The 25,966-nt window shown below is 40.8% G+C and overlaps 1 protein-coding gene across 2 annotated transcripts in view; it reads right to left on the bottom strand.

The window, feature by feature from the left end:
* Positions 1 to 8,687: 8,687 nt before the first annotated feature.
* LOC146986819 (growth/differentiation factor 11-like) overlaps positions 8,688 to 25,966 on the bottom strand; it is a 29,788-nt gene continuing 12,509 nt past the window's right edge. The window contains exons 2-3 of one of the 2 annotated variants that reach the window (XM_085775695.1): positions 19,102 to 19,475; positions 8,688 to 12,374 (exon numbers count right to left, since the gene is read on the bottom strand). In XM_085775695.1, the coding sequence (XP_085631821.1) occupies positions 11,994 to 12,374; positions 19,102 to 19,475 (755 nt within the window). In that variant the 3' untranslated portion in view covers positions 8,688 to 11,993. The remainder of the gene's footprint in view (positions 12,375 to 19,101; positions 19,476 to 25,966) is intronic. The other variant, XM_085775696.1, reaches the window with a different exon arrangement.

Here is a 25,966-nt window from a genome sequence, read left to right as displayed (position 1 = left end):
GGGGGGGAGGAGGGGGAGGGCAATCCCCCCCCAATACCCCCCCACTACCCCCCTCACCCCAATGGGTGTTTGAGAGTTTGCCATGTGAACTATGGAGACCCCACAGTGCCTTTCACTGACTGCTCAGGCCTCAAAGAAAATCCACAACCCCTCTTTTTTTTTTTTTATTGGCTGCACTGTAACCAACGGCGTCGCTGCTGCTGCTGCTGCTGCTGCTGCTGCTGCTGCTGCTGCAACACTCGCCTCATTAAAGCAGAAGGAAGCGGAATATTTGTGTTAAAGGGACAACGAGGAGTTTTGGTTATAAAAAAGTCTCACGTTAATGTGGATGAATCTCCGCTACCCACACTTGTTAATGGGCCCATTTTCGATAAATATATCGTTTTGTCTCTATCGTTATTTTGTTATTATTAGTGGTGGCAGAAATGCTGGGCGAGCCGACCAGCGTTTCCTTACTTTCAGTTTTGTGGCGAGTCATGAGAATAACGCCGCCGAATCGCCGTTTATGGTCGGAACTACGACAGTATGTGATCGTCTTTGAACCTCTGACTTTAATTCTTGATGAATGAAAACATGAGTCCGTCTTGCACCGGTCAAAGAATTTTACGGTGCGTGGAGGCTCATAAATGTAGTGTGAAAACGCTTCGCTTTTCCAAAACTCCTCGTTGTCCCTTTAATATAAGTCTTAAATAGTTATATCTTCCGACAGCAATCACTTCTATAGAGTGTTTGGTCTGAAACACGGGTCTGTCAGTCACTCTGCTCTGCTGTAAGCCGAGGAGAAAACTTTCCTTGTATCCTACAACCTTTATCCAATGAGGAGAGAGAACGGCATAAAGGGGCGGTCCTCTCTGTGTGTGCAGCCAAGGGATGCGTGTGAATGTGGTGACGTAGGGACGAGGGCGGGGACTGCTAACTCCATCGGCTGACAGGAAGTTAGCCAAAACCACCGGATCGCTTACTTCTGCTTTAAAACCCTTCATAAATAAATCTGCAACAACACGGAGAAACACAGAGATATTTAGAAACAGGAGGTTGAGGCGGCACTGCGCAGAAAAACACATGTTCTTTGGTGAAGGTGTCGAAAAAAAACCCTGTAAGATCTGAAAAATACCAAGGAGATCTGTGTTTACAGAAGATTAAAATGCCTTTATTGTAAAAAACAAAGCGTTGGTCTTTGTTTTTTAAACTTTTATATCTGGCCGTGCTAATAAAACAAAGCCATTTTGCTGCCTTGGTATTTTTCAAATCTTACAGAAATACTTTAGTTTACTTTATCTCTGAGCTGTGGATTTGTTACTTCCCTTTTCCTACTTTTCCTCCTCCTTCTGTGTTTCTTATTTCATCCCTTTAACATCCATGAAGTGTTTCAGGCCTTTGAAAGGTGAATTCATTTACAGTAAATAACACATGAGGAAGTTTGTGTGCATTTAAAGAAGAAGAGAAACTCTGAATGATCTGAAGTGTGTCGCTGCTCCAGGTGTTTGTGTGTACGACATCACGTGCATTGTGCAATTAATCACAGAAAGAAACACAGAGAAAAATTCTCTCCCACTTGTTTGTTTCCCTTTTTTTTTGTTCTTGCACATTATTCCAGGAGTGAGCTGATGGAGGGGTTGTGTTTTTGGACGTTTGATCAGTGACCTGGAATATTTCAGTGTGTTCAGCTCTGACACGTTGGAGAGGGAGTGCAGCTGTGTCCTCGTTTAACCTTCCTCTTATTTATTTATCTATTTATTTTAAAAATATCATTATTATATGATCTGAATGAGCTTCATCCAAGCATAGAGGACTGAAGAAGAAACTTTACTTTGTCAAACTTTACATTGTAGAAACAGAGCAGCTTTTACTTTGTGTCTTATTATTGATTTGAACCTGAAAACACAAAAACACACAAACACACATGCAGTGATTATTGATACGACTGCATATGACATTTATATGTTTCAGTATGTTATAATCATCATGCAGCAGACTGAAGCTTCACTGTGATTATTAGCGCGGCTGCAGGACGACAGCGTGGGACTGAAGGTTTTTTTTTTGTTTTTGTGCTGATTCCTGGGCTGATTCCTGTTGTTGCCAAAAAGCGAGATGTCCGACTGACTTTGAAGTAATCACACACTGCTGTGTGAGCATTCAAAATAAGTGGAAGGAATGTGCAGATCGCTGTGTATTGGCAGAGAAGGACCTGGTGCTTCGTGTTGTTCAGGCGTCATTAGGATGTTGTTGTACCTGAGAGAGCGAATCCAGGTCTCACATCCAGAACCAAAGGTTTTCTTTTTGCTCTTTTGTTGTTTTTTATGTTTCAGGCCCTTTGACTGTTGCAGGTTTTTACTTTGCATGTGTTGCAACACTGATGCAACACCTTTTTTTTTGATATGAGGATAAAAATAAAAATAATCTTTTCTTGATGCATGAAAAAAACCTGCAGAATAAAGTTCACTGACATTTCATATTGTTGATAATCTTTAATATTTCTCACTATAACCCAACAAAAATAAAGACTTTTACACATTATTCTAACACGACAACATAACTTCAGACGATTGTTGTTGTTTCTTCGACACATTTTGCAAGAGCATTTGGTAACACTTTATAATAAGTCCACGCTATTAACCATTAGTTAAGGATTAATAAATACTGAATTCTTCATTTATAACGCATGGATAGCCTACTTATTAGTGTGTAGTTTATAGATACAGTTAGTGCTTATCAATGATGAGTAAAACATTTTCAACTGTGTATAAACTACATACTAATGAGTATTGTAAATGATGAATTCAGTATTTAATGCTTAACTAATGCTTAGTAGTGTGTACTTAAGCAATATTACCCGAGAGGGTGTGCTTTAACGTCATTTGAGCACGACGGTGATGCGGTCAGGACCGAGGCGCTTGCGCCGAGGTCCGCAAGCATCACCGAAGTGCTCAAATTACGTTTAAGCACACCCTCGAGGGTAATATTGCGATTATACAACAATTACCAACAAAATAAAGCGTATAATTAAATAAATATTCATGTTGATGGACGTTTTGCTCTCAAAATTTAAAGTTTTTTGCGAGTGTGCTTCCCGTTTCCATGGAAATAAATGGGGTCTGACTAATAACTGAAACACAATCAGTCACGTCAGTAGACTCCTATGTGTAATGGAACCTAGTTCACCTCTACAGCAAATAGTCCGAACCTTAGTAACGACCTAGCAACAGAAATGATTTTCTAGTCCCAGATGAGTGAACTCTGAGCTGACGTTCATGTTTTAACCATAGACTGTAAAAAGAATGGACGTAGCGTCCGTGACGTCACCCATTGGTTTTGTGGAGTCGTTTTTGTGACTCAAATATGGCGGCCTGAACAGCGCCATGTTGGATTGGCCGGCCGAGAACCCGCCCACTGGCCTCGAAGCAGCTGTCCACGGAGCTGCTCGGACCTGTCACTCAACGTTTCCGCTCCCTAATTGGCCAGAATTTTAACCTAATAACAGTAAAACGGTAGAGTTAAAAAAAAATTCACCCCCCTCAGAGTGTGTGCGGTTGTAGAAACTATCGATTGAGACGAAAAAACGTTCTGACACCAGGCTTTTAACATGTTTACTGAGGATGTAAAGTCGGCAATTTTAACATGGGGGTCTATGGGGAATGCTCCCTTCTGACACCAGCCCCCAGAGGAATCCGAGGGGATTGCAGTTTTTTGAACGCGGAAGTGAGCTTCACTTCTCAGACCGACAACTGCCCCCTTGGTTTTAACGCGGTCTCTGACTTTCCCGAACTAAATCAACACCGCACAAACTCGCACAAGTTATGACAAAGATGCCGTTTTTTTCCTTTCACAGATGTAGCTTCTACAACCGCAAACTCTGCATGTAAATGAAGTTATAGCGCCGTGTCGCCGACACAGCTGATAGAGAAAGCCAAACGATTACTCCAGATTATTTAAAAGCCCAAAAGGCGCAAGCAAGAGAGAGGGAGAGAGAGAAACATACAGGTAATCACCTCCGTTTTATCCAATGAAAATATTCAGCTCCAGGCCATATTTTAAAAAACATATTCACCGCGATCACAACTCGTGTCTCTCCGACTTTGTAACGTTACACACATGGGAGGGAGACAATCCTCTCTGCTGTAACGGGGAAGTTTACAATATATTAACAAAAAATAAAACATAATTGTTCTATAAATGTGACTTTGGCAGCTGTCAGGAACAACCTACAGGAGGTCAATGTAGTTTGTGATTTATTTTCACGAGTAATAAATTACGAAAAATCCATGTTGCCATGGAGATGTGTAAACAACATGACATGGCGAAGTAATATTTTCAGTGATGAGTCAGCCGTGCTGTAATGCTGATTTGAGCACGTTCTAAATGTCTTATTGACCAATCAGATTGCTTGGTCGGAACTACTTGTTGTATAATTATTATAAAGTGTTACCAAGCTTTTTATTTCTCTTCAGATTCAGACATTCAGACAGACACAGTTTCTATCAGGATTCAAGATGTTTGTTGTCATCTGCACATTAAAAACTATGCAGCCTCCCTTCAGATTACAAACAGATAGTTACACTAGGATAAAGAGATAAATAAAAGAGAAAAAGAAGACATTGAACTAATAACATCATAAACCTGAATTGAGAGATAAAGTGCACAGTGTGAGTTTTTGTATAACTTTATTTAAAAGCGAGTCTCAGGACTAAAACCTGCAGGTTCAGATACATAAAACATACAATAAAAGCCTCGTTGCAGAGAAAAGACAACGAGAGGATAATTAAAACGGTAGAAAAGGAAATCCTCCGGGGCGGGGGAGGACACAGGTGAAACCTTCAGGTGTGTGGGATGGGACACGAGACTCTGAACCAGATGTTGCTCTGGCAGCTCACAGCTGTGACAGCTGTCACTCACAGCGACATAACGAGATCATGAGATGTGAGCTGTGGTTTTTATCAACGTGAGAAAATGGACTCGTTAGGTATTCTGGGGTCACAGAGTTACATTTTTCTATTTCCACAGTTTGTTTGACTTTTTGTTTGGTTGATTCTTGCAAAAATTAATGCGAGAACTAACAGAGCATAATAACAGCTTGTAGTATATGTGCTATACACTACATAACAATAGGGATATTTTGGGCTTGTAAAACTTAATATAATTTCTATGAAGTGGAGCATTTTTTTGCACAACAAATTGTAGATGTAGAGGGTCTAACTCTGAGATTAAATGCATCTGGTGACAGAAAAATGGAAATTAATCTGTGTTGAAACAAGTGAAATGCAGAAAAGCTTGAAAAGACTTTCAAAGGATAAAACATAACAATGTAAATTTATGATATTTTGCAACACAACAGCTGTAAAAAGAAAAAAAGAAAAGAAAAATCCACTTTACATGAGTTTAATGAAGATTTTGTGTCTCGGCGGTTTATTTTATTGTCATGTGAGATTCTTTCTTCCCATAGGAGTGTGTGTGTGATCTTTGCTGAACAGTTCCCCCTCTCTAAACACTGAGCCAGACAAAAAGGTGTCACTGAAGAAGACTGTGTCCAGCAATTTAAGTTCTTAAGAGCTGCCCCCAATTCACCTTCTTTCTTAACTTTATGGCTATAATTGCCATAAAGCTCCTCCCAAATCCTCCCAGCCCCCACCGGCCTTTCTTCAGGGGGCTTTGTAACGTGTTCAATATTCCCATTGTACTGTACTTTTTTTTTTTTGCTTTCCATCCAGCGCCTCCATGGCGTAGTTAAGTCTTTATTTAATGACGCAGGGTCAGAGGACACCATGTTAGTAGTCTTTAGGCTCTGGCTGCAGAATTCAGCCTTTAACACTTCATGTCCAACTTGTACAACTTCTCCTTATGTGCTACAACAATAAAAGCATCAATCAATGTCCACCCTTGTCTCCATGTGACTGGGTATATGACTGATGATGTGTATGGCACATTGATGCACTTGAGCGGCAGCTAGGGGAACTGTGTGAATGTTTGTTTATGTCGAGTGAGGATTTGTCAAAAGGTTTATGTCATTGCTGGCATCAGTCTCCTCGAGCTTGTACTGGGTGGTCTTTGTCTGTTTGCATCCGTAAAGAGCTTCGTTCTCACTCTCATTTGTCCCCTATTGATTCTCTAAATTAGGTTGATGAGAGGCCCTCCTATCAGGTGGCATATTAATTGGGTCAGGCTGGATCTCATATGAAATCCAAATAATGGCGACCCGAAACCCCAACACTAAACCTTTGTCCTCTGAACGCTCTCTTTCACCAATTAGCCTCGCGGTGAATCTGCTCCCTGCCACCTCTGCTGCCCCGTTACGGTTTTCCAAGAATCACACTTACCTAAAGCCGCTGGTAGCTATGTGGTTGTGTGTGTGTGTGTGTGTGTTTCTTAACGTGTTGAGTGCTGCTACTGCTCTGTTAAAATTTCACTAGGCTATAGGCAACAACAAAACAATAATGATTATCAAAAGTTTAAAGAAAGTTTAATGTTGCTCAAATTAAATCAACAAATGAAAAATTCAAATCAAAAACCTAGCCTATTATATTATATTTGGATTTTTATGTTGCCAGATCCTCCATTCTGGTCAAATTTCTGCATAAAGTTTTTTAATCTAGTTGGTTTCAAACTGGTAGTTTACTGATAAAAAAATGCTGAGGAAATAAAGATTTGGTTGTGAAAAGTTTAGGACACATCTGGAGTTAAAGAAATCAGAGCAGACAGCAAAGACGACTTATTATCCAATTATCCAATCCTTGTGGATTTAAGATGAATTTGGTAATTGAGTCTGATATTTGTTTGAAGTTTTACATAGCTATTGTCTTATTTGTGTGAAGAAGAATCCAAAAACATTCCTGATTTATGTATAAGGAGCATTTTATGTAAACACATAGCACATGTAGGCTATTAGCATGCTAATGTTCAGTTAGCTATATACAGTTACTCCTAGCCGCTAGGCGTTAGCTGGAGGCATTACTAACAACCATAGACTGTATATAAAAGAGGTAACAATCCAATCCCTGGAGGAAAGTTCAGTTGTTTTCATTGAATGATCTGTAAATGTCCATTTTATAAACACTTTATATCCGGGCCAAGTTTGCTAACCAGGGCCCGGGAAACTCGTAACTCGTGTTTTTCCGACCTGTGAAGTCATACCAGTTCAATCTGGTACGAGTTCACGGGTCAGAAGTTACGAGTGGCCGTTATAGTGACTTTCACAGGTAAAACAGGTCGGAAAAACACGAGTGGGTTGCCTGAAACGCTACAAAGTCGTAAGTTGTGACTTGAAGCTGTAATTTACGGTTTCAAAAGCCTGCCTGGAACGCAGCATTAGCCAAAACGACCGGATCGCTTACTTCTGCTTTAAGCTTCAAATACAGTATAAAAGGTGTTCATATGTGAAGATTATCTCACTGAACAAAACTTGTAAGTATCATAAACTTGTGTTGGCCACAGAGCTGATTTTCTGACATCATCCGAAACACAATGCAAAAGTCCCATTCACTTTCTTTTCCGGGAACCAGCGCCGTGATAAACTTCTGGGTTTTGACAGCACACTCTATTCATGACAGTACAGTAACCAGGTATTACACTCTGTAGCTGTAGGGGGAGCCAGAGAGCAAAAGAAACCCCAATTCTTCTGCAGTACTTAGGGCTTTAAAGACACAATGGATCCATGGGAAAACAACCTGCCCCAAGAGCCCGAGAGTGATGACTGATGACTCCCACTTCAGAAAGAAAGATTGGTCTCTTCCTGGTTCAGCCTTACTTTCTGGTCCCTGTTACCTTCATGCAAACTGCCATTCCTGCCTTCAAAGAAACATTATGGACTAGATTAAACAGATTCAAAGATGAATTTACACCAACACCAGTCAAGCTTTTGAACAACATTTATTGAGGCCACACGGTTGTGCAACTATCAGTGTTTCCCGTTCATATGTGCAAGTTATTATTGTGTTTTAGTGAGTTGTCAGTCTTGTCTCTGTATTTTCAGTAGGTTTTTAGTCTGTTTTTTGTATTTTCAGTAGGTTTTTAGTCTTGTTTTTGTGCGACTTGTCTTGTGTGACTTCAGCTGAGTCAAAAATGCTAAAATATATTCTGATAGCTACAGATTTTTGACAGAGGTCCAGACCTTTTGAAGAAGGCAACCACTGCAATAGGACACATTTGATTTTGTTATACACTGCAAAAACTCAAAATCTTTCCAAGAATGTTTGTCTTATTTCTTGTCAAAATGTCAATGCACTGTCAAAAGTAATCACTTTCCTTTCTAAAAATCAACTTGTTTTTAGATCATTTTCACTTGTTTCAAACTAATTTTCATTTTAAATAAGTAGAAAAATCTGCCAGTGAAAGCAAGTTTTTTGGTGCTTGTAATAAGAAAGAAAAACTTGCTCCACTATCAGATTTTTCCACTTATTTCAAGTAAAAATATGCTTGAGAGAAGCAAAAAGTGTCAAAACACAATGATGAGTCTCATTTTAGGTATAATTAGATTTGCTTTGATTAGAAATTACATTTTGACTAGAAATAGGACAAATATTCTTGGTAAGATTTTGAGTTTTTGCAGCGTAATGGTGCAATCTAGGACTAATAACTTCAATACTCAGAAGTTTTTCCTGCTGCGATCTCGTCTCATGTGTCCAAACTCTCGTTAGACGACGGTTCAGTGAAGATCGTTCCACTAGAATCAGCGAGAAAGAAACAACAGATCCCCATAAGCTAAATAAATGATTTATTGTACAAAAGAAAAATGACAGTAAATAAACAACAAAAAGGCAAAAAATAACAATTGAACAGTTATTCATATGCACAACCATTAAACTACAAAGTTGGGGTGATTTTTTTTAAGCTACACAAAGAACAGAGGAATGAAGGGGGGAAAGTGAGAAAAACATGAGAAGCGGTGAACCTGTCCAAACATCATAAATGTCAACATTTGGGTAGGTATTTACATAGAGATTTCTTACTCTCATATATTTATATGAAAACACTCTCACACATACCAGTTATACAAACACTAAAATTCAAAATGCAACTTCTCAACAGCTTTAACCGTCGTTAAGCCGTAGATGTGGGCACAGCTAATTATTTCTTTTGACCACACATTACCAGAGCCGCTACCATCAGTCACTCTGTCAATAACTCAATCTGAACCTGAGAGCAAGGGGACCCTGTGGTTTTCGTCTACATTATTATCCTTATTATTATTATTATCAATATTATTATTATTATTATTTGGGGTGGGGTGGGTAGGTTGGTGGGTGGTGGGGAGATCTTATAGGTTAATGCTTAAAGGTAAATGTTTGCACAGATTATTAGTCAATGACAAATTTAAAAACAAAGCAAGGTTTTTAGGAGGCTAAAGTGAGGTAGACAGACTTTGAAATGCATTGTAATTAATATTAATAAATAGACAATTGACCAGTTGAATTATTTCCAACCACTGCCCCTAAACCAGCTTTCTTTCAGCTTTCCTTTGAAATGTTCTAGCATAATTCCTGCGATCACAAAAAAGTTACAGCACACATGTCATCCTCTACTTTGGCTAACAATCCCTGGATACTCTTCCCATTTCTTACATGGGGTTTTTCCTTTCACTTAAAAAATATTACACACAAAAAGGCAAAAAACATGTCTATGCACTGCAGTCAAGACAGTCGACACATATCGTTTAAGTCAAAAAGAAACGTCGTCCTCTCTAACGTCGTGGTAACAGATTAAAGTTGGTGGGCGGGGCCATTTCCAGTTAAAGCATTATTCTATTTTCATTTGATCCAGACACTTTTTTATTTTATTTTTTTATTTTTTTATCATTACACACATGACTTATCACCCAGGAGTCGGGCATGGAGGCCTTTCAGGCCGCTGGTTCCAGATTTTGGATAGAAGTGTGTGAGTGTATGGACAGGCCCCCGCTTCAGACAACAAGTCAGGAAAGCGTGATGTATCAAAAAGAAGTGATAACCCTCTCTCTCTAGTTCACGGTTTATCACCAGAAGCTTGAATAGTTTTTTTTTGTTGTTTTTTTTTCTTCTTTTTTTAAATCCTATACTGTACAAGCTCTCTTGTGCTTGGGTAAAACACAAACAACACTTTACCTCCTCACGCCATGAACGTCCCATAGTGCAAAATTTATTGTTGGTAAGGTAGAGTGCCCCAAAGAAAAAAAAAAAGGTTTTTGTACCCCTCTTTTTCTTTTTTTAATATATACATATATCATTTATATATAATGTCAGAAGGCTCTTCCTTTATCCAACAGCATAGTGCTTTCGTTTACAACAAAAGGATATCTTTGCTTTGACATCCAGGAGACAAAGACAGACTTCAAGCATACTAATCTACTCTGTGTTCAAGCACTAACAATATTTTCTCCATAATGACGATGATGATGATGATGATGACGATGATGATGGTGATGAAGGGTCGGGGGGCGTTTCACAATGAAAATATCTTTATCTCTAAACTCTCGGTCGAGTTACATTCTCACGATTTTCTGTTTTTGTTTTGTTTTGCTTTTGTTTCTTTTGCACGTGATCTGGTTTGTTGTGGTTTATTATAAAAGCTATAATTAATTTACAGGTACAGTACTGCAGTTAAAGGATTTTGCATTTTAATTTTACCTTTCAGAAACTAGCCTAGAGGGGGGCGGGGGGAGTGAATGAACCGGCTCGACAGTTGTTTCTTCAACACAGTTGTGTAAACGTCTAGTTGTGATGATGATGCTGCAGAATATGTTTTGTGCTCTGAACATTTTATTTTATTTTATTTTATTTTATTTCAGGTTTTGTGTTTTTTGTTTCTGCTGCTGTGTTTTGTATTACATGCTCAGTCCCAGGCCTCTTCAAGTTATGAAACAGTGCATTTACTTCTCTGCTTTAAACATTTTTATGCAAAAAAAAAAGAAAAAGAAAGAAGAAGGTGTTAACGTATGTTTTCCTTTGATACACAGAAGAAAGAAAAACTGTCGGGTTCTTGTCGTCCTGCAGGACTTACCCTCCTCCTCCTCCTCCTCCTCTTTTCCCAGACGGTGCCGAATGACTTCAGAGTGCATCTGTATTACAGTTGTGTTCCAGACTTTAGTGTGCGACTCAAACCTAAATCTGTTTTATCTACTTTATTTCTGTTTTTTTCCAGCTAAACCGACTTCCTGTGTTCAGACCAGAAGTTAATATAAACTATAAACCTCCTTCTCCTTCTCCTTCTCTCCCTTTTTCCTTGTCGAGTTTTACAAGACTACAAATAAAAAAAGATCAAAGTAGCTGTGAAAAGGTTTTCGTAGATACTCGAGAATGTCACACTGGGGTGTTATACATTAATAGAGGGTACAGGTTTGGTTTTGGATCTCCTCGACACTTTACATCTCTACACATCTGTAAACAACAGTTTGGATTTATAGGGTCTTTTTCTAAAACTCTCTCTCTCTCTCACGTCAGCGTGGATTTTGATCTTTTCTTTTTTTGCGTTTAAGTGATGCATTGCGAAATAAAGTCGCCTCACTGGACTGGAATAGCTTTAAAAAAAATATTGTAAATGCTTTTTTTTTTTAAGTCTCCTGTCATCTCGATCCACTAACCTGGACATTTCACAAAGATGCCATTAAAACAGACAAAAAGACAGACAAACAAACGAACAAAAGAAAACTTTTTTCTTTTTTAAAAAAACCCACAAAACTAACACATACTCTATAACATAGTTTTGTCTCATTTTACCATTTTCTGAAGCTGCTCCACAAGTACAACCTCTTTAAATCATTCATAATGTATTTCCATCACTCAGTCCCTTTTGTTTTTTTGTTTTGATTCTTATTTCACTTATAGCTTTTTGTTTGTTTGTGTTTTTTTGTTTTTTTTTTACAGTTAGAATCAATTTAATTACTGGAAACATGGAAAAACCCCAGTGGGACGTGTTTTTTTTTGTGTGTGTTTTTTGTTTGGACTCTGGTGCCAAAGGAGTGGGTTCTGGTGCCAAGGGGGGAGAGAGCTCCGTAAGGGTTTTGGGTGTTTTTTTTGTTGTTGTTTTTTTTAAGAGCAGCCACATCTGTCCACCACCATCCCTGGGATCTTGCCGTGGATGATCTGCTGCTTGTCATTGAAGTAGAGCATGTTGATGGGCGACATCTTGGTGGGGGTGCAGCAGGGCCCGGCCGAGCCCCGGGGGTTGGCGTGCTGCACCAGGTGGGTGTGCGGGTACTTCTGCATGAACATGTACTCGCACTGGCCGGAGCAGTAGTTGGCCTTGTAGCGCTTGGGGGCGATGATCCAGTCCCAGCCGAAGGCCTCGAAGTCCACGGTGAGCGGGTAGCGGCAGCAGCGCGACTCGGTCGAGTGCTCGTCGCAGTCCAGGCCCAGGTTCCTCCGAGAGCGCTTGGTCGTCTCGAGAACCTTCACCTCCAGGAACGGCTGCTGGGGATCAGGGGGAGGAGGAGAGGGGGGAGGGGGGAGGAGGAGGAGACGGCGGGAGAGGACAGAGAGAGGTGGTTATAAGGGAACAACTGTTCCATATTTCGCACATTCTGTGTCATAAACTGTAAACTGTCTTGTCTGTAACAACATCTATTGCACGTCTGTCCGTCCTGGGTGAGGGTCCCTCCTCTGTTGCTCACCCTGAGGTTTCTCCAATTTTTCCCTGTTAAAAGGGTTTTCTATGGAGTTTTTCCTCAGTGGATGTGAGGGTCTAAGGACAGAGGATGATGTTACGATGCCATGTAAAGCCCTTTGAGACAAACTGTTTGTAAAAAACGGGCTATACAGATAAAATTCCCTTGCCTTGCCTTGCCTTGCCTTGCCTAACGACGGGGAGCAGAGATCAGTCATAGGAAACACAACGAGTGACGGACGATGGATGATTCACACAGAAACAACCGGTGTTTTCAGTGCATTTCGGTGCAACAACCAGTGCATTTCGGTGCAACAACCAGTGCATTTCGGTGCAACAACCAGCGCATTTCGGTGCAACAACCAGTGCATTTCGGTGCAACAACCAGCGCATTTCGGTGCAACAACTAGTGCATTTCAGTGCAACAACAACCAGTGCATTTCGGTGCAACAACTAGTGCATTTCGGTGCAACAACAACCAGTGCATTTCTGTCATGAGGTTTAATGAATATGTTCACTAGAAAACTTCATATTTAGCTAAATGCATGTGTCAGTTTTGATTCCAGTCTTATGTTTCTATGCAAACTAAAGCTGCAACATGAATTACAACGTGACTGAAATCACATTGTGTCCAAGTGAAATATTCAAATCGCAGGAGCTGCAGTTTCTTTTTGTGTCACAACATTGTTGTGCATTGTCAGCAGCACCGTAAGTGTTGTGTTGCTCATATTCTAATCATGATACTGATATTACATCATCACCAACTTTGTTTTTTTTAATGAAAATGAAGCAGAAATAACGATTCACACTGAAAACACAATCACAACGTGTCATGTTTTTGTGCATATTGTGCAGCCGTAGTGCAAACTATACGACACTGAGGCTAACAAGTAAATCTAACCCATCTGTAAACAACAGTTTGGATTTATAGGGTCTTTATCTAAAACTCAGTCAGCGTGGATTTTGAAATAATTTGGATCATTTCCATGAAAAATCTGTTAACTCGCCTCACTGGACAGGAATAGCTTTCAATAATATATTGCTTTTTTTAGTCTCCTGTCATCTCAATCCACTAACCTGGACATTTCACAAAGATGCCATTAAAACAGACAAACAAAAGAAAACTATTTTCTTTTTAAAAAAAACCACAAAACTAACACATACTTCCAACACTCAGTCCCTGTTGTGCTCCTCCAAACATTGTGTTTTGTTTGTCTAATCCAGACGCTTTATCCAACCTCTGTCTGTCTATCACCTTTTTATTTTTATGCTTTTGCACAGATTAAACAAACAAGACATGACAGGTCCATTTGTGAACTTCAGGGGAGCTGATACTAACGAACGTGTTTTTTGCACAGTGGTCATAAAGCTGAAGGCTCCGCAACAGAGAGAGAGAAAAAACTTGTGGATTAAGGATTAAGTTTGCAGCTCCGACTGTTTTCAAAAAGAGAATCCAAATTCTGTTCTTCTTCTCTAAACCTGAACTCTCCTCTGGTGTCTCCTCCTCTGTGTCTCTAACCCTCCTCTCCTCCATGTGCATTAATTTGTTTTCAACGAAGCCGGTGAGAAATCAATCCATGGAGCGGTGGATACGGTTATTTATCATCTACCATGTTACCATGTGTATATCTGTGTAGTTTTATCTGTCATAAACAAGAGCTTACAGGTTACGGGGCGCGTTATGTTTGTGTGGCGGTGTCGCCATGGAGACGAGAGCTGGGACACCGGGTCGGAGGCTCTGATCTTACAAGGTTGGTTTTCAGCCAAGAGACGCTCCATTCTCCCTGGAACTAGTTACTAGTCATTGATTTAACCAGAACTAGGACTCTGGAGCTGGAGACAAGGGACTAAATCTTAAATATGTAAACTCTGTATGTTTAGTTAGTTCCTCAGTATTTAATATGTAAACTCTAAACACTGACAACACATGATGCATCATATACTGTGTGTTTATGTTTGCTACGAGCAGAAAGTCGGCTCTGCTCTGGAGAAGGTCATACTGAAAGTTTCTCTACCTTCATAACAAACACAATCCACTGGTCACTGACTGTAACTCACTCATCTAACGTTTGTCACTGAACCCAAGAAAGAACTTGTTTCAGAAGAGCAACTATCACCGACAGATGACGTGGTGAATTTCTTCTCTTTTCACAATCTCTATGATGTTAATAACAATCACAAGGTTCTGTAACACTTTATAATAAGTACACACCATTAAGCATTAGTTAAGCATTAATAAATACTGAATTCTTCATTTATAACCCATGAATACTCATTAGTATGTAGTTTATAAATACAGTTAGTGCTTATCAATGATGAGTAAAACATTTTTAACTGTGTTTATAAACTACATACTAATGAGTATTCATGTGTAATGATGAATTCTGTATTTATTAATGCTTAACTAATGCTTAATTACTGATTATAAAGTGTTACCCAAGGTTCAAGTATTTTCACATGGTGCAGCTCCAGTCACTCGTCCAACTCGATGGACATTCAGGCCGACGTCACGTCAAACGACAGAAAAATCGAGTCAACAACAACAACAAAAATGCAATTCCTCTGACAGCCACTCTTTTTCTCACTTTAAATCTGTGTAATTGATCTATCTATCTATCTATGTTCTATTTATTATTATTCTATCGTACTGCTTTATTACACAACTCTTGATTATAAGTGTTAAGATCATGTGCAGCTATGTTACCATTGTGAAAAGAAAGAAAGAAATGTTCAAGTTTAACTTTGCAGCCTGTTTCAGTCTCTTGAGCTCATTTCCCTTCACGCATAACTGAAGCCGTACTGCTTTGATTGACAGGTGATTGTGTATATACTGAAGTCTTGGCTCTGCTCCACGCACACACACACACACACACACACACACACACACACACACACACCACTACGCTGCTTGTCTTTGGATTATCCAGGATTGAGGCAGCGCCAAGAGACCGAGTCCACTTCAACAGAGAGCGAGAGAGAGCGATCTCTAAGTGATGAAAATGTAAACACAGAGGCTTTAAATAAAAACCTTCAGTACGGAGGAAACTCTTTACACTGATAAAAAAAAATACATTCACTAATTCTTTAAAACCACTGACCAAAACAAACTCAACCTGCTGTTTTCACTTCTCCACATTCATTTAAATGCATCTACAGCGTCATCATGCAAAAGTTCATCAAGTGGAAGATGAAATGATCTCCAAAAGACATAAAGTTAAACATGAAACACTCTTTTTCAATATTTTCATCAATATCAGTGTATTATTTTAGTTTTCTACAGTTTCAGAGTGAAAAAGGGAAACAAAGCAGCAGCAGCAAAAGAATGGGAAACCCAGGACACTTGAGCTCTCAGAGAACTTTGACCAAGGTATCAGACAAGAGATTTACTATTTACACACTGTGATAGTTTCCACTAGCTACTGCTACTAGCTATTAACTATGCAGCGGGGGGCAAGCCTTTGCTGAGGGACCTTTTCCTTTTCTGGCAGTTTGAACATAGAAAAGATGGAAATATATATATATAGTTTAAAATGTAAAGTGAATGTTTCATCTGTAACTTTATGTCTTTTGGAGATCATTTCATCTTCCACTTGATGAACTGTTCACATTAACAGACACAACACTGTGCATCATGTGCACATTGGAGCGTCACCATTTTTCTACTGGTTTCTATTCGAGCCAAGAGTTTCTCAGTTTATACGTTAAAGAGGTTTAATGGTAACTTTTCTGTTCTGATTCAGATTCAGCATTGACTCCGTGCACATTAAAGGGATAGTAGGTAGCAGTAGGTTCGTTACCTTTAATTGTCGGTGCAAGCTGTTTTTAGAACGGCGGAGCAGAGCCGTGAGCTGCTCAGAGCCATGCTACAGAGGCTCATGGGATTTCTTGGTTTCCCTCATCAAACTCATCAAATACACAATCCAACAACTCCACAACGCTCTGGTGGACAAGTTGTGACCTGCACATTCACCACGCTATGAGATAATAACACAACGTTACCAGACAGAGTTGTTTTAGAGGGAAATTCATGTAAAACCGCTGATGCGCGTTGCCTTCAGGGACAGTTTTTCATCAAGCAGTCTCTGTATTTCCCTCTAAAACAACTCTGTCTGGTAACGTTCTGTTATTATCTCATAGCGTGGTGAATGTGCAGGTCACAACTTGTCCACCAGAGCGTTGTGGAGTTGTTGGATTGTGTATTTGATGAGTTTGATGAGGGAAACCAAGAAATCCCATGAGCTTCCGTAGCGTAGCTCTGAGCAGCTCGCGGCTCTGCTCCGCCGTTATAAAAATAGCTTGCACCGACAATTAAAGGTAACGAACCTACTGCTAAGACTATAGGGATTATGGCAATGGGCCAATTTGCCAAAATGTTGAACTATCCCTTTAACTAGTGATATTTTTTTTTCAAAGTACGAGCTCAGACTCAGACTCTGGTCTTTTTTATAACGGCCTGTAAAACGCTGCTTCGCTCCGTGACCCCCGGAGGTCATCTGCAGCCTCACATAACCTTGACCTTTAGGAGGAGGGGGGGGGGCAAAGCGAGCGGATCAAATATTTTACTCCATCATGTTTGTTTTACAAAGCCTTCCTCTCCCCACGGCGATTCCAGCTGCGCTCCAGCACAGTTTTTTTGTGTGTGTGTGTGTGACGCATTCAAAAGAGGAAATAAGCTGAAAGGCCGTCGGGGTGAAACCGTGTCACTTCGGCCTTTAGGGCTTTTTGTTACAGAAAAAAAAAAAAAAAAAAGAAGCCCCAGAGGATCAGGGAGAGGGGAGTTGGACTCCTTCTTTGCTTGTTGTGTTTTGTTTTATTTTCGTACACTTGCCTGTGTTTTTGATCTTTTCCCTTTTTTTCCCCCCGCTCCAGAATAACATTGCACACTGTGCACGCTGCGTGCTCGAAGGGCAGCGGTTTATTGGCCAAGACACCAGAGCTGACCTCTGATATGTGTTATGAAGAATTGACCCAAATGACCACTTGGTAAATATTTGGTGTTGCTTAACTGGGACGACTGGCCTACATAATTCAGTGTTGATGGTTGTATATGTAACCGTCGGTCGCATGAAGTTTGAACTCATTTGTTTGGGGTCCGTCGGTTACATCAGACATGAACACGGGGCTCCAGCATTTAAAAAACTAAACAAAACAAACAAGAATCTAAGCAAATATGTGGGTCAACGGCAAGTCTGCTCATATGTTGTGTACGTTTAAAAAGAAAGAAAGGCCAAGGTGAAAACTTTCAAACCTTCAGCCTTTGGTTTCATATTAATGTTGTTATGAATTCCTCTGAGCTACGAAGAAATATTACGATGCACAATAATTTCAGATTTTAACATTTCTACATGTGAACAAGTGATCTGCTCTGATCCCAAACAGAGCAGCTGTGTTTCCTCTGTATGAAGTGATTGACTTAAAGTTGTTTCAGTCTAAATATGATATTTATATTAAACTACCTGTTTAGTTCATGTTGTCTCTTTTTTAATCCATTTGGTCACTGAAATACAAACTCATCCACAGAATAAAAAACCTCTTCCTCTGCTCTTACATGTAAAACTCCTTGTTTGTGGAGATAAAACATGTATATGGTCGTGTTTAAAGTGCTGCTTTGGCTTTTATTTTGAAAGGGCTCATTGCACGGTCATCTGCATCCACTCACACGTGCATGACCTTACGATTAATTTTGTTTAATTTTAAACTTTGCATCTGCACTTTAATTTATTTTAACTTATTTTATGGTATGTCCTTGTGCTGTCTTTATTCGGTGTTAGGTTGTTGCTCATTTGGATGAACTTGAAAGTGTGGCTGTTGTTTCAGAGTCCTCCGTGGCTTCTCCGAGTTACAGGGGGTCTCGGCGTAGCAGTGCATGTCCATATAACGGTTGCAAATGGATACCAACTGTCTTCGTAACAAAAAGACACACCAAAAAACATCCAAATACCTCCATGCTGCTCGTATGTAATGTCCGTCTTGTATTGAAGCCCCGAAATGTGATATTGTCCCGGTCCGTCCAAATTGGACGAACCAGGAAGAGGAGCTTCCGCTACAAACAAGCTTGAAATATAGACTTATTTAATTTTTTTCGGGACAATTTCGCATTTCGGGGCTTCAATACAAGAGGGACATTACATACAAGCAGCATGGAGGTATTTGGATGTTTTTTGGTGTGTCTTTTTGTTACGAAGACAGTTGGTATCCATTTGCAACCGTTATATGGACATGCACTGCTACGCTGAGACCCCCTGTAACTCAGAGAAGCCACGGAGGACTCTGAAACTTCTCCCAGCCCTTAGTCGACATGAGGGTGATGGTAGATAATGAGTGAAATTCAAATTTTGGGAGAACTATCCCTTTAACGTATTTTTAGTTCAATAAAGATCCACGTTTTCTTTCAAATCTAGTTGTTTTTTGTCCACTCACAGGATTTTAACTGCTCTCTCTTGACATAAATATAAACTGGCATTTGCATGAGTGTGAGCTGTGATGGAAGTGATTACCCCCCCACTCCCCAAGGACAGGTCTGAGGGTCCTTACCAGCCCCTCCTCCCCGGGTCGCAGCGAGGTAACGGCCAGGTCGTTGCCACTCTCGTCGAAGGCGTTGATGTCGATGCCCCAGTTGGTGTGCGGCTGCTTGAACCAGTTCTGCAGCACGTGCTTAAAGTCAATGCTCTGCCAGTGGCCCACCCGGGAGTTGAGCTCTATCTTCAGGGAGCGGATGCGGATGTGGCGGCTGCCCTGCTCCGTGACGGGCTTCAGCCGCAGGATCTGCAGGTAGACGGTGGAGGTCTGCTGCAGCGGCCGCAGGTACACCCACAGCTGGGCCTTCAGCACCTTGGTGAACATCAGCTTGGGGCTGAACTTGAAGAAGCAGCAGCTCGGCTTCCCGTTCACCTGCACCAGCGGCTCGGCTGCGGAGGAAGCACAGGTCACCGTTATGATGATTCAACTCCATTCAGACATCATTATCCTGCAGCATTAAAATAGCGGATTCATATAATTTATAATATATATGGAGAGAATTACTTCAAACTAAGGAACGAAACAGATATTTTTTTAAGCGAACTGGTCAAAATGGCTCAGCTATGTGTCGACTGTAAGACCTGATTTCATATAGATGGCAAAGATGAGGTCAAACCCTAAAGGGATAGTTAATAATAATAGAATAATAACACAACGTTACCAGACAGAGTTGTTTTAGAAGTAAATACAGAGACTGCTTGATGAAAAACTATCCCTGAAGGCAACACGCATCAGCGGTTTTGCATGAATTTACCTCTAAAACAACTCTGTCTGGTAACGTTCTGTTATTATCTCATAGCGTGGTGAATGTGCAGGTCACAACTTGTCCACCAGAGCGTTTTGGAGTTGTTGGATTGTGTATTTGATGAGAGAAACCAAGAAATCCCATGAGCCTCCGTAGCGTAGCTCTGAGCAGCTCACGGCTCTGCTCCGCTGTTCTAAAAATAGCTTGCACCGACAATTAAAGGTAACGAACCTACTGCTATGACTATAGAGATTATGGCAATGGGCCAATTTGCCAAAATGTTGAACTATCCCGTTGATGGCCAAATCCTCCCCTCGTCATGTGATGTTATGTTATGTTGTATGTTTTGTGCCTAGCTGGCACATACGTGTATGTTACTAAAAGAAAACGAATAAAAAGTAAATAAAAAAAAAACACAAAAAAAACACATCTGCTTTTAACTGGGAGCTTCTGAAACTCAAAAAAACAAAACAATATACACACAGGGTTTCTGCAGGTTTTGCCAACTCAAATGTAATACCTTTTTAAGACAATTATGGATGAAATTGAAGACCTATATCATGACAAACAAAAAACATACAAAGGAAATGCAGAGTCACAAAATTCCTTGCAAATGAAATTGGCTGCAATTTATAAGTTGCGCGTTTGTAGTTGAAAATACATTCAATAAAGCACAATGAAGTGTCGTGGGAGCATTTGAGGCATAAGAAAATTAAGACCTGACTAAAATCATTTAAGACTTGAACACAATGCTTTGACGAATTTAAAACTTTTTAAGGCATAAAATGTTCAAATTTTAGACTTTTTTAGGCTTCTTAAGACCCTGGTCACAGCTACTTTGTTGTTCACATCAGTGATTGTGCAGGTGCTGCTCTACTCTGCTCTGCTCTGGTTCTGGTTCTGTTTCTGTCGAGTCATGGTGGCGACAGCTGCATGACTGACTCCAAACAAACCGCCGCTCCTACCAGCTCCTACTGACACACAGCGCATCACTTCCTGTGTATCAGAGGAGGCTGACGGCAACGTTTGATCTCCCAGCAGCTGCAGCCTGGAGGGATGTGTTCAGAAATAAACTATATATTTAAGTAAAAACACACAAACACCAAACAGAAAGTGCTGAAGGGAACAAAACAAATATTATATGCTGGTAAATAATAACTGACAGGGTTAGGATCCTCTGTAGTGGAGCCAAGCAGCCAGGTCTTTGAAGATCACAGAAAAATATTCTTCTAAAAAGGAAACATTTAGGAGAAGGTCTTGTGTTTAAAACGTTAACAGCTAAGTTTGTCCTCTAAAGCACGACTTCATCCTGCACTGATGATCTGCAGGAGGGTAAAGTCAAAAGGCAGCGATCTGATCTGAGTGTGAATGGTTGTGAATGCTGCTGTGAGTCCTCAGGAGGTGCAGAGCAGAGCACAGCTGCATTTTTCTTTTTTTTTTTTCCCCCATGGACTCAGCAAATTTCACAGGAACGATGTGTGCATGTGTGGTTTTTTTGCACAGTGGTCATAAAGCTGAAGGCTCCGCAACAGAGAAAGAGAGAGAGAGAAAGAAGAAACACGTGAATTAAGGATTAAGTTTGCAGCTCCGATTGTTTTCAAAAAGCAAATCCAAGTTTCTCGTTCTGAGAGAAAAAAAACAAAAACATGAATGAGGGTTTTTTAAAGCTGAACTCTCCAGGTCTGGTGTCTCCTCCTCTGTGTCTCTAACCCTCCTCTCCTCCATGTGGATTTGTTTACAACGAAGAAGCCGGTGAGAAATCAATCCATGGAGCGGTGGATAAGGTTATTTATCATCTACCATGTTACCATGTGTATATCTGTGTAGTCTGATCTGTCATCAACAAGAGATTACGGGTTACGGGTTAGCGCGTTACGGTTGTGTGGCGGTGCCGCAGAGACGAGAGCTGGGACTAGTGGGACTAATGACTAGTTACAAGGCCTTGATTTAACCAGAACTAGGACTCTGGAGCTGGAAATCCCGCAGAGTTCCTCTTTAAAGAGTTAATATGAAGATATTAACTCTTTAAAGAGGAACTCTGCTCTGGTTTGAGTCCAGAAAAGAAAATATAATCCAAACCCAGATAAAATAAATGATTTCCTTATTCTTACACACTTGGCTGCTCCTGTCTGTCTCTCTCTGTCTGTGTGTCTGTTTATCACATGTGCACACGGTCCTTTCCTTTCAGTCAGGTTACATTTGTGATTACATCGAGGTTGAAAAACAGATACATTTGCATATTAAAACAAGAATCAGTAATGGTGGCCAGTGGCCAGATGGTAACCTTAGATTCCCCTGGGTCAGCTGTAATGAAATGGTTTCAGCTCCACACATCAAAACTAGCAAAATTAAAACATAACAAGTTTTTTTTTCTTCTTTTTTTTCTTTTTTAAGTGGCTCTCTCCCCTTTTCGCAAATATATTTGGGATTTTGTGGATTATGGGTAATGTCAAAGAGAGAACACAAGGCGTCTCCTCCTAAAATAGGCAGATTTATTCCTGTCATGATCCTCGGCTCTGGTGTTCCTGTGATTTGCACCACATGTCAGATCTGCACATGGTTCATTTACATAGACCTCCATCTGATATAATGACATCCATCCATTGCATTCATACATTCATTTCCATGTAAAGCGTTCATTTATTAAGGGAAATTTATTCTGCATCTATCTGGCATAATCATTTCACTCCAACAATGGGAGTACAATGGGATATTCAATCTGCCTATTTTCTCTCTGAGCATGTTTGACATGTTACAACTCCAGGTTTTTTTTTGAGTAAATAAACTGCCATCTGTTATTTATCTCCAAATGAGGAGTTTTACCTTCAAAAAATAAATAAATAAGAGAGAAGAAACACACACACACACACACACACACACACAAAAACGCATGGACCTGTCAATCACTGCTAAATCTGAGGTTACTCAGGCAACCTGCAAATGCTTCCTGGGTCAAAAGGTTATTTGGCACCTCAGCCTAGTTAAGAAATGGGATCAGGGGTCAAAACCGTCAGCCTCTTTACATCTCAGGGGTGCTGGGGTGGGGGCAGGGGGTGGGGGGGCAGCCCCCTAATAGCCAGATTGAGTTTGAAGGTCAAGGTCGACCTTATGGCAATGGTAATATGTCTTTCTTCACAACACAACGCCTTTTTTTTGTTAAAAAACAAAACAAAAAACACAGAGAATCATTTCTGAAATCTCTGCGACACAACAGCCACAGTTTTTGTTTTTGTTTTGATTAGGGTGGAGACTCTGCAGCCAATAGTGGGACTGTTTATCAAAAGGAGGGAGAACACTGCTGCACTGCACTGCACTTTTCTTTTTTTTTTTTTTTTACACTAAACAAGTGTTGTAATTGAATTATGGTCATGCATTGAGGGATATGAATTCAGCGAGGTACAGATGGACTATCCATTAGAAGAGTCCACAGGGCCGAGCGTTGAATAAGGGCCAAGCCGGGGACAGACGTGGTCCTTCAGCCTGTATTTTGCAGGGACAGTCATTAGCGAGTGTAAATTATACAGTGTCTCACGCTGGACAAACAATATGTCAATGTTCCTTTTTGGTGGGTTGCTGGGGTCACAGCAATTAACGTTGGTTTGGTGTTGTGTTCAGCTCATCAGCACAAAAACTTGGGAATGAATGATTCTGCAGTTTGCTTGGGGTTTACTTGTGATTACTACTTTTTTGTTGTTGTTGTTGTTTGTTTGGTTTTGTTGTTGTTGAATCTGAGTCGTCCTCTGCAGAATATGTTTCCTAGCTTTTGTTGAGTTCTTAGAAGAAGAAAAAACAACAACAAAAAACAAAAAAACGGTGGGAAACAAGTCGACCTGACGTTGCACACAAGAGCTGAGCTGGTTCAGTTTCCAGAGGCCTGGTCTTGAGGAGCAGTAATCTGAGAAGCTGCGGGCACCGTGATCCCTGCTTATTAAACACACATGCACAACATATGAGCTATGTCATGTTAAACAATGACTGCATTGATAGGGAGGGGTGGGGGGGGGGGGGCAAAATCAATTTATGCCTTTATAGATCCTGTAAGTGCACGAGGAAAGCGGGGCTGAACCGTGGTAGGATGAAGGCCTTAATTACACCCCATATTTTTTGGCAGAGCGCTCGGCTTGTGCAAGGAATAAAAAAAAGAAAAGAAAAGAAAAGGAGCGAGGCTAGCTTGTAAAGATCCGAAAACCAATGGGACATTTAATCCTTCCACCGCGGCCGCCGTTTGCTCCTGCTGCCACCGCACATTAACGCTGAAAGAGCTCATAACTTCACTGCAACGGCTGCGTTTTTACGGCTTAATTTCCTGAACCGTTTGCTTAATTACGGCTCATTGTTTATTTAACGGCTCGGCTTGGCTCTACGGCGCCACCTACTGGAGCAAAAGAGCCACAAAGAGAGAGAAAAACTAGTTCCTATACAGTAAAAAAAAAAAAAGTAAAAGAAAAACAAAGTGAGAACCAGGTGAGGTGTGGACGCGGGAGGGAAACCGTCTGTTTTGCTTTTCCTCCTCATGTTTCCAGCCTGCTTCATTATTATTACAGCAGCTTATTTCCCTGCGGTATAATTGCAGCATATGCAGCGCATGAATTTTACTGCCAGCAGCACGCAGCGGGCCTGCAGGTGAGCCTATCAAACATCTGGCCGAGTCCCTGGGTACCGGAGTCCCAGAGCCGGCCCACAGCCTCCTATACATGCACCGAGAGAGAGAGAGAGGGAGGGAAACATATAGAATATAAGGATTTATTCACTATGCCATCTGTCCGTTTTAATACAACCACGGGCCATTTTGAAGTTAAATGCTTTTAATAAAACAGTTGAAAACAGATGGAGAAGGGGAAGTTAAGGTAGTTACGCAGTAAAATAGGTAACATGTGTTCGCAGCGACGGAGCCGACCAACACGCTGTAGTAGCCTATGTACAGTACTGTAGGTACGACGTGGTTAAAAAAAGAGTGTTTTATCCGTTGGTGGAGGTTTCTACTGTTCTGATCTCTGAGCTGCAGCTCCTCCGGCTCCGACCGGCAAGTTTAACAACAACTTCTACTACATTTACTGCCATGACAACCTCTGATCAATAATCACAATGAGATAATAAGAAGCTGAAAACAAGCTCAAAACAAAACACTCACACACAGATCTATGTTTTCAGCTCTAAAAAAAAGACCTTCACATTCACATTTGTCATGTTTAAAGACAAAAAAAAGTAGAGCTGCAACAATTAATCGATTCTGATAAGTCAAAATTCTCTTATTTAAGCTTCTTAAATGTGAATATTTCTGGTTTCTTTGTTCCTTCATGACAATAAACTCAGTATTTATTTGGTTTGTGGACAAAACAAGACATTTGAGGACGTCATCTGGTGGTTTGGGAAACACTGATTGATGTTTTTCAACATTTTATTGACTAAACAACTAATTGATTAATCGTTTAAATGAAAATAATCGTTAGTTGCAGCCCTAATCACGTTTAGGGAGAAAAAAAAAGCCTTCATTAAAGTTCACTCTCTCATCCAAACTCTGCAGAGGTGCTCCTGTGTGTGTGTGTGTGTGTGTGTGTGTGTGAGAACACATTGTGTACGTGTGCAGGAACATATGCCGACCAGGTGAAACTCACACACACACGCAGCACGTAAAAAAAAAAAAAGCAAAGCAGAGCAGAGTGGGGTGGGGTTGGAGGGAGAGAGAATGGACATCTATTGTTAATGTCCAAATGGATAATGCATAATGGTATAAACCTAGATAGGAGTTTCATTTGCATATATATCTATATTTTCTTTTCTTAATGGGAAATGCAAATGTGCCATTTTGTGGTGTGGCGAGTGTGCGTTCGGAGCCTTGCGGTGAATAAATGTGACTCTGGGGTATCCCCACGCACCTCGGCATATTAATCATCGTGACACGTTCACGACCCTTCTAATAAGACAGGGGCCACAGTGCACCCCCCCCACCCCCCACCCCCCCTCACCACCACCACCCCAAACATCCCATCCCACCCCAGCCCCACTCCCCTCTTTGTCTCTCGGCCAGTCCCCAGGGGAGAGAGAGAGGGTGGTGGGGGAGAGGCCGGGGCTCGGGACGGACCGGGGAAGAGGGGAGGGGGGGCAAGGGGTGTGTGTATGTGTGTGTGTGTGTGT

This window comes from Trachurus japonicus, chromosome 5, assembly GCF_045865225.1.
Source record: "Trachurus japonicus isolate A0001 chromosome 5, Traja_1.0".
Taxonomy (NCBI): domain Eukaryota; kingdom Metazoa; phylum Chordata; class Actinopteri; order Carangiformes; family Carangidae; genus Trachurus; species Trachurus japonicus.
Note: the sequence above shows the minus strand (reverse complement) of the source record. Positions and strands in the feature narration are given on the sequence as shown.